The sequence below is a fragment of the Panthera pardus genome, unplaced genomic scaffold (genome assembly GCF_024362965.1).
Source record: "Panthera pardus isolate Hobbes unplaced genomic scaffold, ASM2436296v1 HiC_scaffold_24, whole genome shotgun sequence".
NCBI classification, from domain to species: Eukaryota; Metazoa; Chordata; class Mammalia; order Carnivora; family Felidae; genus Panthera; species Panthera pardus.
In genome coordinates, this window is record NW_026526810.1 from 51161600 (window position 1) to 51177154 (window position 15555).

The 15555-nt window shown below is 46.9% G+C and overlaps 1 protein-coding gene across 1 annotated transcript in view; it reads right to left on the reverse strand.

Annotated features, from left to right (window-relative positions):
• Positions 1–9216: 9216 nt before the first annotated feature.
• The window catches only part of SORD (sorbitol dehydrogenase), a 35196-nt gene continuing 28857 nt past the window's right edge, over positions 9217–15555 (reverse strand). Inside the window, exons 7-9 of the mRNA XM_019442259.2 lie at positions 14784–14959; positions 11534–11655; positions 9217–10634 (exon numbers count right to left, since the gene is read on the reverse strand). Of these exons, the coding sequence (XP_019297804.1) occupies positions 10469–10634; positions 11534–11655; positions 14784–14959 (464 nt within the window). The 3' untranslated portion in view covers positions 9217–10468. The remainder of the gene's footprint in view (positions 10635–11533; positions 11656–14783; positions 14960–15555) is intronic.

Here is a 15555-nt window from a genome sequence, read left to right on the forward strand (position 1 = left end):
GGCTGGGAGCTCAAGGCTCGGGTGAGCCTTCCTCTTGCTGCAGTCTCCAGACATGCCCCTCCTGGGTCCTTGGGGCTTGATTTCCCCTTCTATGCAGTGAGCCATGCTGAGGACTCCTGGCCACTCTGGTGTCAGCTCAGGCTGATGGGCACGATGTCAGTGGCTGGGACCAGAGAGTGAGAGGTCTAGCTGCTTATCAGGCTACGGACATTTCCAGAGCTCCTTCTGAGTGTGCCAGATGCTAGCCAGTGAGGGATACCTCCATGCCTCCTGGAGTCCCTGTCCCACTGGATGGATTGCTCAGGGCTTCTGGGCTCAGGGCCCCCTCTGGGTGGTCTCAGGAGCAGAGCAGGGCAGGCAGGTAAGAGGCAGCTCCTGAGTGTAGTTACCTGGTTCCCGATCCTGCACTCTGTTGAGCCTCCAGGTCTACTTCTAGTGCCCTTGCCCTGGCAGGTTTATGGAAGAGCTGAGGGTGCTGGGTCACGCCAGGCTGAGGCCTTTTCTGCCACCCTGGGAACTTCTCACAATACTTCCAAGCACCTTTGCAGACTCTAGGCTCAGACCTGGAAAAGTCTTGGGGTCAGCCACCCTGCTCATTTACCACATGAAGAGATAAGGTTTGGTGAGGGAGGAGCAGGGGCACAAGCACTTATTAAGCACAATCATGGTGTCATTCACCAAGTTAAAGATTTCAAAATCGAAGCTCTGTCCGGCGGTTTAGATCCACTTTCATCAGTCCTTACGGTTGCTTATCAGACCCCAGCCACCAAAATGGTGAAGCAGATTGAGAGGAGGTATGCTTTTCAGGAAGCCTCGAACAGTGCAGGAGATAAACTTGTAGTAATTGACTTCTCAGCCACATGGTGTGGACCTTGCAAAATGATCAAGCGTTTCTTTCATTACCGTTATGAGAAATATTCCAACGTGGTTTCCTTAATGTTAACATGTATGACAGAATGTTGCTTCAGAGCATGAAGCCAAATGTATGACAGCCTTCCAGTTTATTTTTAATGCTTATTTATTTTGAGAGAGAGAGAGCTCAAGCGCGAGTAGGGGAGGGTCAGAGAGATGGAGAGAGAGAGAGAGAGAGAGAGGGAGAGAATCACAAGCAGGCTCCACACTGCCAGTGCAGAGCCCAACTAGGGGCTTGAACTCAAACCATGAGATAATGACCTGAGCTGAAATCAAAAGTTGGTCCCTTAACCCACTGAGCCATCCAGGCACCCCTTCTAGTTTTTTTTAAGAAGGGACAAAAGGTGAGTAAATCATCTGGAGCTGATAAAGAAAAACTTGAAGGCACCATTAGTGAATTAATCTAATTATGTTTTCTGAAAACATAACCAGTCATTGGCTGTTTAAAACTTGTAATTTTTTTATGTACAAAAAGACTATATATCCCAACTATCATCTGATTATAAGTGACAATAAAATATTAATTCTACCCTTAAAAAAAGACTTAGAAATCACTTCATTCTGTTTCTATGACAACCTTGAGCTAGATATTATTTTTCTTGCTTAAAGGATGAAGAACCCGAGGCTTGAAGAATTTTAAGTGAGTTGCTCAAGGTCATAAGGAAATGGAGTAGCCTAACATGTACCTACCTACATCTGTCTTACTGTAGGGAGGTCACGACATCTAAACACCCCACTACCTTTACCACACTTCCTTTAACACCTCTTCCAAATGCTTGAGAGATTTTCTCCAGGCAGGCCCATAACCAGACATATACTGGATGACAGAAACACCTCCCCAGCCAACCACCCCAACAATGTCTATCTTTCCCTTGGAAACATCATTCCCTTTGGAACCCTATTCTGAGAGAAGGCAGCATGGCTTCAGGGAACCAATGAACAGGGCAACAGTGTTCCTTGGGTTCTAGTTCTGCTGGGTGTGTAGTGAGATGTGGGAATTTCATACGTGGCACCAGGAGAAGCCAAGTCGGTTTGACTCCGGGAAGCTCTGGTTGGAGCCTGTCTGTCTCCGTGCTGTGCCAAAACCCCAGCTGTTCCTCAGAATCAGCAGCCCCGACCTCCAAAAGCCATAGCTGAGTCACTGTCTTCACCCTGCCCTGGATTACTAAATCCTTTGCCTCTTAGCTTTTTCCTCATCCACTCTTTCATAGGTCATGTGTTGTCCTCTTTCTGTTTATTGCTAGCAATTTTTTCAGAAATTCCTTAGAATCTTAATCCTTGATAATATCAATGATGTCAGTCCCTTATCATCCCACCCCACAAAGTGGGTGACTCATTTCAGTGTTCTTGAAAGCACACAGCACAAATATATAAGCACCCTTGAAAATCTGTATTGTTAAGGTGTATAAGCACAACATTATATACATATTTGATAAGAGATTAAAATAGTAATATGATGATTTTTAAATCCCTCACTCAGCAGACAAGAGTCCTTAAGAGTCCTACAAATTGTCAATTTCTTGGGGGGGTCTGAGAATCCAAAATTTGCATGTTAATAACTATTCCAGTTTATTCTACACCATGTGGACTTGCATCGACTTAAGAGAGGCCAGAGCCAAAAAGGAACATTCTACACATACCACATATCACTTTCTCTTGGTGACTTAGTAAAGTTTGGTGACTAATACCCAGAGTCCTCTGGCATTGAGGTTTGGCATGGTGGGAACAGAGTCTTCCACTGTTCCATAGTGACCCAGCCACAGTTCCCTATGAATTCCATGCCAGCCCTTTACAAGAGCTGTTTGTTGTCATCCTTGCAGTAGTCCCAGAGCTAGAAGGGACCACTGACTATTCTTAAAAAAGAAAGTGAGCCATTTGCAACTACGTGGATGGAACTAGAGGGTGTTACACTAAGTGAAATTAGACAATCAGAGAAGACAAATATCGTATGACTTCACTCATATGAGGACTTTAAGACACAGAACAGATGAACATAAGGGACAGGAAGCAAAAATAATATAAAAACAGGGAAGGGGATAAAACATAAGAGACTCTTAAATATGGAGAACAAGCAGAGGGTTACTGAAGGGGGTGTAGGAGGGGGGATGAGCTAAATGGGTAAGGGGAACTAAGGAATCTATTCCTGAAATCATTGTTGCACTATATGCTAACTAATTTGGATGTAAGTTAAAAATATTTAAAAATTAAAAAAAAAAAAAAGGAAACTGAGGCACAAAGAGGTGGAGACTCATCCAAATTTACAGATGGTGAGGTCCAAGCCTCCTCCCAAGACTGGCCTAAAGCCAGAGAGCCAGTGGCTTCATGGCCCCATCCTCAACAGTTCCTGAAAGCTTCCCTAGACTCCAGAGTTCTCCCACATTGTACATGGCCTGGGGCACCCCAATCTCAGATTCTGTTAGGTAGTTTCAACAGTATTTTGTTTTCCAGTCTAACCATGTCATCTTTAAAATGTGTATGCCCTTGGGGCGCCTGGGTGGCTCAGTTGGTTAAGCGTCCAACTTCAGCTCAGGTCATGATCTCATGGTTCGTGAGTCTGAGCCCCACATCAGGCTCTATGTGGACAGCTCAGAGCCTGGAGCCTGCTTCGGATTCTGTGTCTCCTTCTCTCTCTGCCCCTCCCCTGCTCATGCTCTCTCTGTCCGTCTCTCTTAAAAATAAACACTAGGGGCGCCTGGGTGGCTCAGTCAGTTGAGCGTCCGACTTCAGCTCAGGTCATGATCTAACGGCTCGGGAGTTTGAGCCCCGCCTCGGGCTTTGTGCTGACAGCCTGGAGCCTGCTTCTGCTTCTGTGTCTCCCTCTCTGCCCCTAACCCACTCACATTCTGTCTCTGTCTCTCTCAAAAATAAATAAACATTTAAAATAAATAAATAAATAAATAAATAAATAAATAAACAAACAAACAAACACTAAAAAAAAAAAAAATGTGTAGACCCTTTAACCCAGCTATTTTCATTTTAAAACATAACTCTAGAAAGCAACGTATGCACAACATAATCATTGCAACTTTATTGTAAGCCCCAAGCCCTGTAGACTATACAAGTACCCAAAATACTGTGATTTGCTTTGAGTTACAGTACATCCATGCAATGGAATATGGTGATTAAAAATAATGATGTGTTTAATTATTGACATAAAAAGGAATTTAACAATCTGTCAAATGAACATACTTTATTAAATGAAAACAAATGTTCAAACAGTATGTAGAGGACAAATGACCCAGTTTCTTGAACATAATAGTGACATTTAGGGGCACCTGGGTGGCTCAGTTGGTTAAGTGTCTGACTCTTGATTTTTGTTCAGGTAATGATCTCATGAACCATGAGATGGAGCCCTGCATGGGGCTCTGCGCTGACAGTATGGAGCCTCCTTGGGATTCTCTCTCTCCCTCTTTCTCTACCCCTCCTCTGCTTGTGTGCACATGCATACACACACATACACACACACTCTCTCTCTCTCTCTCTCTGTCTCTCTCTGTCTCTCTCTCAAAATAAATAAATAAACATTTAAAAAGTGACATTTAAACAAAATGGAGGGGACCTATAATAGATTAAAAGAAACTTAAGGGGGCACTTGGGTGGCTCAGTCAGTTGGGTAACCAACTTTGGCTCAGGTCATGATCTTACAGTGGGTTTGTGAGTTCAAGTGCCACTTTGGGCTCACTGCTGTCAGCCTGATCCACTTCGGATCCTCTGTCCCTCCCTCTCTACCCCTCCCCCACTTGCACGCTCCGAAAAATACATAAATACTTAAAAAAAATTAAGAGACATTAGCCACATGCGTTTGGATCCTAGTTCAAGAAAATGACGTGAAAAAAAGTCATTTTTCTTTTAGATAATTAGGGAAAGTTGCTCTTGGATTGATGGAGTGTTGGATGGTATAAAGCAATTACTGTTAATTCATGAATTACTGTTACTCATCAATGAGAATTGTGGTTGTTTTTGTTTTGTTGTTTTTCCATTTCATTAGATTTATTTGTTCATTTTGTATTTATTTTTTTCAAATTTTTTTAATATTCTAGTTAGCATACAGTGCAATATTGGTTTCAGGAGTAAAATTCAGTGATTCATCACTTACATGTAACACCCAGTGCTCATCCTAAGTGCCCTCCTTAGTACCTATCACCCATATAGTCCATGCCCTGCCCACCTCCCTCCATTAACCCTGTTTTTTTGTTGTTGTTAAGAGGGAGTTATGGGCGTGCCTGGGTGGCTCAGTCGGTTAAGCGCCCGACTTCGGCTCAGGGCATGATGTTGTGGTTCGTGGGTTTGAGCCCCACGTCGGGTTCTGTGCTGACAGCTCAGAGCCTGGAGCCTGCTTAGGATTCTGTGTCTCCCTCTCTCTCTGTCCTTACCCTGCTTACACTCTCTCTGTCTCTCAAAAATGAATAAATGTTAAAAAAAAAAAAAAAAAGAGGGAATTGTGATTGTTAAATAAAGTGCTAATCTGTTATGGGGGAAAATGGGGGAGGAAAGTAGGTAAAGAACATTCCCATTTCTGATTATAAATGCATGTGCATGCTTTATATGTATAGAGCCACACAGAGGAAAGCTGAAAGGAAGTTCTCCAACTTATTAGTATCCTTGGAGAACAGATTATGCTGATTTTCTCTTCTTTTTACTTATTTGCTTTTACTTTCTTAACAGTGCAAACCTGTGTGATAAGGAAAAGTACAGATACCATTATCTCCTGGTGACAAGGGCCATGCCAAGCAACTGAACAGTTGAGCCACTTGGGATGCCTGCAGGGAGGAGGTGCTGAGGCAGGTCTGTGGGAGAGGCCTCCAGGACCAGGGAGCTGGTGGCCGGTACACAGAGAGCCTGTGAGGTCTGGGCAGGGCACATGCGGCTTTAGCACCACCCTCCTGAAGGCTGGAGCTGGTCCCAAGAGAGCTGCATCCTGACTGTGCCTCCGTGGTGCTGTGCCCAGAATAGGCCCACTTTTGGCCCAGGCCCACCTTCTTCCCACAGCTCCCTCCTTACTCTGGGTGGATTCCTGGGGTCCCCCATCCATCTATCCCCCACTGCTAGGCTGTGTTTCTGCCTCCAGTCCTATGCAGAGCACAGAAAGGCCAATCATTGACCACCAGCAGGGAAGTCGGTGATGGAGCCAGACCTCCCAGGGCCCAACTCTGCTACACAGTCCCCTTCAGGACTATACATGGGAGCCTGAGGCCAAGCAACAGAACAAAGTGATGGCCAGGATGTAGGTGTTTCCACAGGCAGCTTCCTCACCCCCAGCTTCCTCTCACCTCCCTCCCTCAGGTGACTTCTTCACATGCACAGATGCATACACAGGACTGGCACTGAAACCCAAGAAGGCCCCTCACACCTCCACCTCAAGGACCAACCCCCTAGGGGTCCTCTTTCCTCAGGGCCTTGGGATGATGGGAACCCTGTATAATATCATAACTAAACTGATAGGAGTTCACTCCTTGATAAGTCGTAGATAGAAATGCCAGGTGAATTGTTGCACAATGTAATATTTATTTGCAGCAAATAAGGAACTTAAGGGGAATAACTTCCAAAGCCGTAACTGCCCAAGCAAGGGTGGATGAATTCCTTTTATTTATGGTTAGGATGAATATTTAAAAAGGGGTCTTTGTCCATCATACGTAGAGACAGGCATAAGGTTGTACATGTGCCTTAAGAAACATGCCTATACACATATTGTATGTTATGTAAAGGAGAAGTGAGGTAAAGGTGATTGCTAGTCATTCCAGAGGTCACTTCATGGTTCATTTGTGCAGGCTCGAGTGGGGGCTTTAGCTGAAACTGGTCTATGTGGTCTGGGCTGGCTGGGTCTTATCAGGGCAGTCTTTATTGCTTGAGTAGTTTTGGCTTCCGTTATAGGATGCTACGGTCTTTTGGCTAAGTTGAGAGATAAACTGGAAAGAAGAGCTTAAGGGAAAATGTAGGACAAAGGTCAGTGAGTACAAGCAGATGGGCCGTAAAGATTAGGTCTATGGTGACAATATCAGTGATGATAGAGGCCTTGAGGTCGTCTGGCCACTCCTCTATTAAAAAGGGAGGAAACCAAGACTTGGATTAGGGAACTGACTGGGAAAATTGCAGTGAGTTTGTGATGGGCTCAGGATTAGAAAGTGTTGTAGTGTTCCCACACCTAGTGTTGCATGGGAAGTGTTGAATCACGATATTGTACACCTGAAGTTACTATTACACTGTATGCTAAGTAACTGTAATTTAAATAAAAACTAAAAATTAAAAAAAAAAAAAGAAAAGAGAAAGAACCCAGGAATCCTGGCATCAAACCCTTTATGAAGTGCTGTCTCTTGTAGGCTTGATGGGTCCAAGACCCTGAAGACAGAGGCTACTCCCCAATCCCACCACCCCCACTGACGATTAAGATCCACCAAGCAATCTCTTGGGAGGAACACCATCAGGCACCTGGAGAAGGAGCTCAGTGCCTGACTCCACCAGGGTTTTACAAGAGGGGTGCTGAGAGTGGGGGTCAGAGACAGTTGGAGCACAGCTTGCAGCTGCGACAAGGCAGCCACTGCACCAGAGAACACATGCTGCTGTCTTGAAGGTACTTCCTGCAGATGAGCTCCAAGCCAAGCCACTTCCCTGCCACCCTTTCCTCATGCTGCTCCTCTCTGAACTCTCTGGGATTTGGCTATGTGAGTTGGGGTAGGGGCGGTAGAGATTTGCCTGCTACCCGGGGATGTGAGTCCCTTAGTGGGCCTTCTGTATTCCAAGCCTAGGCTGAGATCATGGACAGAGGACAGTTCTGGGAAAACAAATACCCAATAAATCCTATTTGCCTCCAACACTTTGAATTTCTGGTCCAAGCAATTTCCCCACATGCCCCCACTGCTCTCCTAAAGGGAGAAAAATAGGAGCCAAGAAGGAAGAGGCAGGACTGTGTACAGAGAAGTGAGCCTGGGGTGGCTTGAGAACCAGGGATTGGCGGTCCAGAAGTGACTCCACATCAACATACAGTGACTTCACTGTAGCCAAAGGTGGATGTCAAGAGAAGTTGCTGGAGCTGTGTCCACTTTTCTCCTTTAGGGCCCATGGGCTAGCCTCCCCCTTCCACCCTCCAGCCTGCCTTCAGGGTCCTTCTTCACAGCTCTCCACCCACACACCCCACCCTAGTGTTGGGAGTGCCAGCTGGGTGGGGTCCTCTGTTGATTGAAAGCCAACAAGGTGCCAGGCACTAGTGAGCACAGAGGCCGACAGGGCCATATTCCTGGTTCCGGGACTGATTCACTGAGTTAATCAATATTTATTGAGCACTAAGTGGAGACGGCTGAAGAATCAATGCCTGGGCTTCCTGCAATTCCTTCCAAATGGCAGTGGGGAACATTTCAACAAGGCCGCAGAGGTGAGGGAGCCAGGCACAGCTCAGTAATACCAGCTTGGGCCCTCTCACCACCCAGAGGACTCACTGAGTGGGCAGCCCACCCACAGCCCCTCCTCTCCTATCACCCTCGCTGCCCCTGCTTGGGAGCTGTGAAACTGTCTAGTGGCTTAAGAGCAGTGAGGGGATTTGGCAATGGGAAGTATTGTCTGAACGGCCACTTTCCATCAGGTCATTCACTTCATCACTGCCCTGGTGGCAGCAGCACGAAGTCCAGGCAACACACCAAGCAACGTTGGACTTAGAAGATCCAGCCCAATCACAATTGTGAGATAGGTCACCCATGCCTTTGTCCTTGGTAGCCCCACCTTCCCAGGGTCCCCTCTGTAGCTCCTAAGTCCTTCTCAGGTTCAGGGGTCTTTTCCCTCCAATAAACCACAATCAAAGGAAAAGTGGCTACTTGTGAATTTAGCAGTGAATCCACCTCCCTCAGGAACATTTCTGTTGGAAGCCTTCCATCTAGAAGGGGAAGGCCTTCTCATTCCTCATTCAAGGAACTCTGGGCACCAGAGCTAGAAGGAGTTAAGAGGAGGCAGCTGGCAAGTCTGCCCCTGGAGCTAAGCGGAACACCGAGAAGAAAGTACAAGTGGGTTCTGTGGCTGCTGAGTGTGCACAGAAGTCTCAAGACTCGCCCCCTTCCTCCAGAGAGAACATGAGAGAGGAAAAGCAGTGGGTGACCTTGAGCAAATTCCTTGATGTCTCTATTTCCTTAGCTGTAAAATAATCTGACGTATCTGGCTTGCTGTGAGGATTAGAGATCATGAAGATAAATTTCTAAGTTAATGAAATTATATTTGATGCAGAAAATGTGTCGCTTTCAAAAATCCTGGGTCCTTCCCTTTGTTAAATGGGTAGCCAGAGTCCATTCCTCCCTACAAAGGGGCACAAACGGGTGGGAGCAGTCAGGTACCACGAGCACAATTTATTACCCAAAGCAGTTTGAGGAATTCCAAGCAGCGATCATGGCCTGCCCCAGTCACAAGAAAGCCAGCACCTCTTCAAACTCACCCTCCACTCCCAGCTAAAGTGAAGGATTAAAAGGCTGCAACCCAAGTTAGGTCACAGCTACAATATCCTCATTCCTGACCAATAATCTCAAAGTCACAAATGGGCAAAAAGTGATTTGGACCCAAATCTTACCCAAGAAAACCCCATGATCAAAACAAGATCGGAGAGATCATTCAAACAGAAAGATACCAAGAGCTTTATTTAACAGGCTGTGAGGAGGAAGGCTTTCTGTTTATAACTACCAGAATTAAATGGAATTGTCTATCATCAGTGAATGTGAAAGGAATGCTAACCCTGTGGGGTGGGAAGACGGGTGCACTGGCCAGACACTTCGGGGGCAAATCCTGTGAGGACGCCTCCCCCGTTGTCTAGTGACAAAGGAGCCCTCAGGGACTGCCCCTGAAAGTAGACAGGTGGGGGTGGGGAGCGCTGGGAAGGTAGTTTAAGTCACAGAGAACTCTTAGGAATTCAAGAAAAGGTGATCTTTAAGCAATATTGAGAACTTGCCTGACTCTTTTTACATTTGGAGAATGCAAGCTGGTTGGACCTTATGAGGGATTTCAGCATTGTTTTGTTTTCTTGATAGATTTAAAAATTATCCTAGATGCAGGAAGGTCAGTCCCTTTAAAGTCTTTTATCATCAAACCAAATAGCACTTATGTCTAGAAACACTGTGCTCTAAACTATAAAACTGCTGAGAACGCTTCATCCCAGACCCTGAGCTGAGATTTTCATGAAAATCAATTTCTGGGCCAGTTAAGTCTTGATAAAGTTATCTCTTCATAACTCAGCTCCCATCCCCACCTGGCCAGTCGTAGTGGAACCAGGAACCCAATGGGCAGATTTCTTTCCTTACTCAACTCAGGCGCTCCAGGAAGAAGGGGAGTTCCCAGTACCTACACCAAACTCTGCTCTACTTGCTGAACTTTGCTCTGCATGAACAGGTCATTCTGGCTGCAAATTCCCCCAAACTGCCCCTACTTGTGTTTTTAAGGCACACCAATTCCTCCATGTAAGGCTTTCTGCTTATAATGAATTGTTTTCATTACTCAAAAGAAACTTCTGTATTCAAAGCCCATCCCTGCCTGGAGATACTGGGGGGTGGGGGGGTGGGGCGGAAATGGTGAGGGCAGAGCCCAATTAATATTAGGGATTCTGGTCATTGGGGTCACACTTAAGCATGACTTTCAACCCCAATCCCTTTCTGGATGTTTCAAAGGCTTCCAGAGCTTTCTCCAGAGGAAACCTATGGGTGACTAAGGGCTTTACATTCACAGACTTGGATGCAAGCATTGAAATCGCCATCGGCCACCTGTAAAAAGATCACAAGTGTTACATTCAACCTGCAGGAGGAAAGAACTACGTCCCCAAACTACCAAGCACAAGATCAGCTTGGCCATTTTTATTTATAGCACTGTGGTCCTGGCGAGTCTATTCTACAGCCCAACGATGGTGGAAATGATCTTATGACTTGCAACTTGGGAATCCAGAGTCTGTTCCCAAATGCTTCCACCCCTCTGCAATGTCTGTCACAAAGCTTAGAATTCCTTTGGCATGAAGGCATAAGGCATATGGAGGCCACTGTGAAAAGGCAGATTAGCCTCAGAGAAGGAGCTCATGATAACCCAGCCACACCCCTTTGCAGCTTGGCTTGGCAGAGTTCATCAGAAAAGAGCACTCTGCTGAAGGAATGGTCATAGACGGTCATAGATGGACGCTGGTAGGGAAGGTGGTCCTGGGAAAGTTCCCCAGATGGGGAGAGGGCAGAACCACAGAACATGAGGTGGGGTGAACTAAGACCCTCTCACTTCCCAGGGTGGGGCCCTGGGGCTCTGGGGTGGAAACCAAGGGGCTTGAGTTCTTGCTGTTCTGTTGTCCCCTTTCTCTCCTTCTTCCCTTTAAAAGAGGACAATGAAGACGTGGCCACTTGAGGAAATGGAAAAGAGAGGGCCTGGGTGATAAGGGGCAGACATCCAAGAAGAGCATGCTTCAAGATCCATCCCCCTCCTTGCCTCCTGCTGTCCATCCTTCCCTCCGCCATCTCTGCCCTCTTGTTTGATGCTCTGTCTTTGGATCCCTACCATGTTGCATGGCTGTCAGTGTGGTAAGGAAAAGCCCCTCATGACTAAACAAGAGAGGATCCTGTTTCCAGAGGCCACGCTCAGGTCTTGCTGGCCCTTCACTACCCTGGCTCACCCACAACATACTCACGTGTTGCAATATCGAAACACGCCCTTGATATCCACCTCCCGGGTGGCTGCGTGCACGAGGGGCACAGTGGTCATCTCAGAGCCCAGTCCTACGAGCACCAGGGTCCCACCAGAACGAGTGGCCTGAAGAGGAGATAAGACCAAGAAAACTCAGAAGATCAGAAAATGCAGACTTCTCGCACAAATAAATATCTGTTTGCATCAGGTGAGTACCCAAATGTTCCAGAGAATATGATGCTTTCTATACTGGTGAACTCTTCCATATGTTGACCATACTTAACAGAGCAGCAGAGTTATCTTCTGTGAAGATCCAGAGGAGGACCAGGTACACTGGGAGCACCCTCGGCTGTTTACAGCCTCCTAGGAAATAGCCAAGTTCTCCAGACCCCAGTGAGAAATCTCCCCTACCAACAGTTAACCTTCAGGCCCTGAGCATCTTTCAAAGCTTTACTAATTCAGTACCAGATGTTGGTTCAGGTACATCCTCATCTCAGCACCTGCCCCTCCTCCAGAATGTCAACCCCATAAAAGACAGCACTTTGCTCAAACCTCTAAGGAAGCACCCTCTTGGTGATAAAACTACCCACCACATACAAACGGTGAGGGCCATTAGAATTCTCTGGCTTAAAGACTGCCTTACACACACAGGTTGGCTGGCATTTAGAAATATTTTTGTTCCAGAGACATTCATCCCAACAGTATCAGCCACAATAGGTTTTGTCTTCCTTAAACACCTATCTGCCTTATCAGTTTCCCTCCTTAGAATGGGCCAGAGAATGAAATTTCTCCTGACAATCTCCACTCATTCCACTGATTCCACATGAGTGTTGTGCCTCCACCAGAGATTTCTGGGGATCACTGTGGTCAGTATTGTGAGAGATGGAAAAATAGTTCATTTTCATTATAGTTGGGAGCAGCTAGCACTTACTGGGACCAGTCTAACCAGTGGAGCTGCAAAAAGCCACACATCACAGCCTATGGGGGGAAGGAAATGCCATGAAGAGAAGCCTGCAGAATGGAGGTGACTTTGGACTTTGCACTTTTGAGCTATGGGACCCTCTCAAGCAGCTTCCTCGTGTATACGATCAGGATGATGCCTCCCCGGTGGGGCTGTTAGGATAAAAATCACAGTTCTCGGCACTAGGATGGGCTCATCGTTCAGCATGTTTTCTGTTTTTATTGAAGCACAGGGTCACTTACAAACCACTGTGACTTATGAACACTGTCAGGAAAGGCGCTCTCACAACTGGAAAATGTTGCTGTTCCCACTGGAAAAGGTGGGGTGGGGTGGGAGGTGAGGTCAAAGTTGTGAGTGAGCCACAGAAAACTTTTTTGAGTGATAAATTGTTTAGAAAAACTGCTTCCCCATCAGTATTTCCTCTCTACCTAGTGAGAGGGAGGAATACTATCAAGCTGGCCATCCCAAGCTGCCAGGAGGCCAGCTATTTGCAGACCACAGGCAAAGGAATGCTTGGACTACCTGACTATTGTTTTGTGGGTGGGACCTCTGCACCAAGATGACATGAACTCTACCCTAAGCATTTGCCATGTTTCTTCCCAGACATTTTCTAGTCACAAACCTGCCAGGAAAGTGACTCTCAGGTGTGTCCATATAAGATGCCTCCACCTAACCTGCCTGTTGGTGGGGTGGCCTGCAGCACCCTATAGCATCTGTCATGCATAATGGCTCTATTCCCCACTCAGGAGAGGTACTGGCTTCAGGCCCAGCTGCCTCAGGTAGCCTAGCAACCGGGCCCCCACCGTCAACAGCTGGAGATAGATGCCAACTGTTCCCAATGTTCTCCAGGCAGGGGAGAAGAAGAGAGTCTTGCATTATGAAGCCATGGCTTTTACTGCCTTCCTCTGGAGTGAGGGTCACTGACTGCCAACAACTTGAAGAGGGACACACCTTATTCATCAGAGCCCTCAAAGTGCCCAGCACAAAGCCGGAACGCAGCAGGAGCCCAAGACAAGTCACTGGTTGACTAATCACACACAGACCGAAAGGTTTCTCTTTGCCCCTTCCCACATGGCAACTGTCATCTCTGACAGTGGAGCAGAGGGTGGGCCGGCTCCAGCTGGAACTTAGGACAAAGAAAAAGTGGCACCTGTTCCTCCCCGCCCTCCCAACACTTCCTCAGCCCCTGATGCCATGGGTATTCAGGTAGGAAAATAGGTAGGCAGCTCTGCCATCCCCAGAATGTCTTGCAGGTGCAAAGTGCCCTTACGCATGACCCAGCTGTGACTCAGAAGGAAGGAGGAAGCCTGTACTGCCGCGAGGAAGCAATGTGGGACTCAGGGGTTTGTGTGCTCAGTGCTGGAGGCTGCTGCCACCACCCTCCTCAGCCCAGTCCCTCCCATGCCAGCATGGTTACCCACTGTCTCCTGGTCCCCTTCTTCCCTTTTCTCCTAAGCAGTGGACAGAGTAAGAAAAACTCAGGCACTGGGGCAGTGTGTTCAAGGCAAGTCACCAGGCCTCTTGTGGTAAAATGCAGGAAGTGGTAACTAATCTTCACGGCTACTGGGCAGATCTGGCATCACATTTATAAAGTACCCAGCAGAAGACGCAGCACATGGTGAGGCTGAAGCCTAGAAGGTATTCTTTCTCCCCTCTTTTCCTCATACTTGGTATCAATGCCATTCCCCATCCCCATTCCGCCAACTTCCCATAAACTACTGGGGGGTTGCCGAGGTGCAAATCAGGTGTTGGCAGCTACCTGTTGCCAGGTCTGGGACAGAAGAGTAGTGGCCAACTGTGACCCTAAAAATCACCACACCTTTGTGACTAACTAAATGAATGCCTCTCACTTTGTATCAATGACTCAAAGACTGCAGTTTTCCTCAATTAAAGAAGATAGGGATTTCCCACACACAACTAAGGCATGGTTCCCTCTTCCTTCTGTTATCTTTTTACCAATAGCACTGCTTTTATGACCATAGATATGATCATGATAGCAACCCCATTTTAAAGGGGTGTGTCTCTTAACATTTTTCAAGGCCCATATATGCCTGTTACCTTGTTTAGACTTTACACCTACCTAATAAGGGTACTAGACAAGTGAGATTAAAAAAAAGAAATAAGAAAAACCACCAGGGATACCTAGATTACCTAATTTTGCTTGTGTGTGTGTGTGTGGGGGGGTCACATAACAAGGGTGGAGACACCTGTTCCTAGCACTCCTTACTGCTACCTACCCTGCACTGATTTCCCAGAGCTGCCCACCAGCTTCAGCGACCCACATCCTACTCACATAGATGCCCGCCTGGATGGACAGCTCCACCCCCGAGCACTCGATGGTAACTTCTGGCTTGCACCCCAGCAGATCTTCCACTTTACTGGCAATTTCTTTAGGGCTCTCCTTGGATATCTGGAGGACGAAATCAGCCCCAACTTCCTTGGCTTTAGACAACCGAGTGGCAGACAGATCTAAAGTTGAACAAAAGTTTCTTTCAAACTGAGAACTGGATGGCAGATTGGAGAGAAAATGAAGATGGAGGTGTATGTTTTAGTGGTAATAAAACTCTGGTGTAGTGGGTGGTGTCACTGAGCCCAAACACTTACTCTCTACACCTTCACACTCTCCCATACACACCACACAGCTGCACACACACACACACACACACACACACACACACACACACACACTCCCTTTCCCTTCCCCCATCCCTCTCACTCAGATCACTTCTCAAATATCCACTGTTTTACATCCCCACACACCCCTATACACACCACACAGCTCTACATAGCTTCCCTCTCTCTCTCTCTGAAGGGTACCCGGTCCTCACATATACATTCAGATACCTTCTATACACTGATACCTTCTCCACACACAAAGCACTCACTCTCCTACATCCCTACTCCCCTTATATCCACATACTCCACACAATTCTATACACTCACCCACACCCACACTCTCATATACCTTACACACACACACAAATATTCTCTCACTGATGCCTTCTCCACACACACACACACACACACACACACGCCCTTCTATACCCTACATGCTTCCACACATA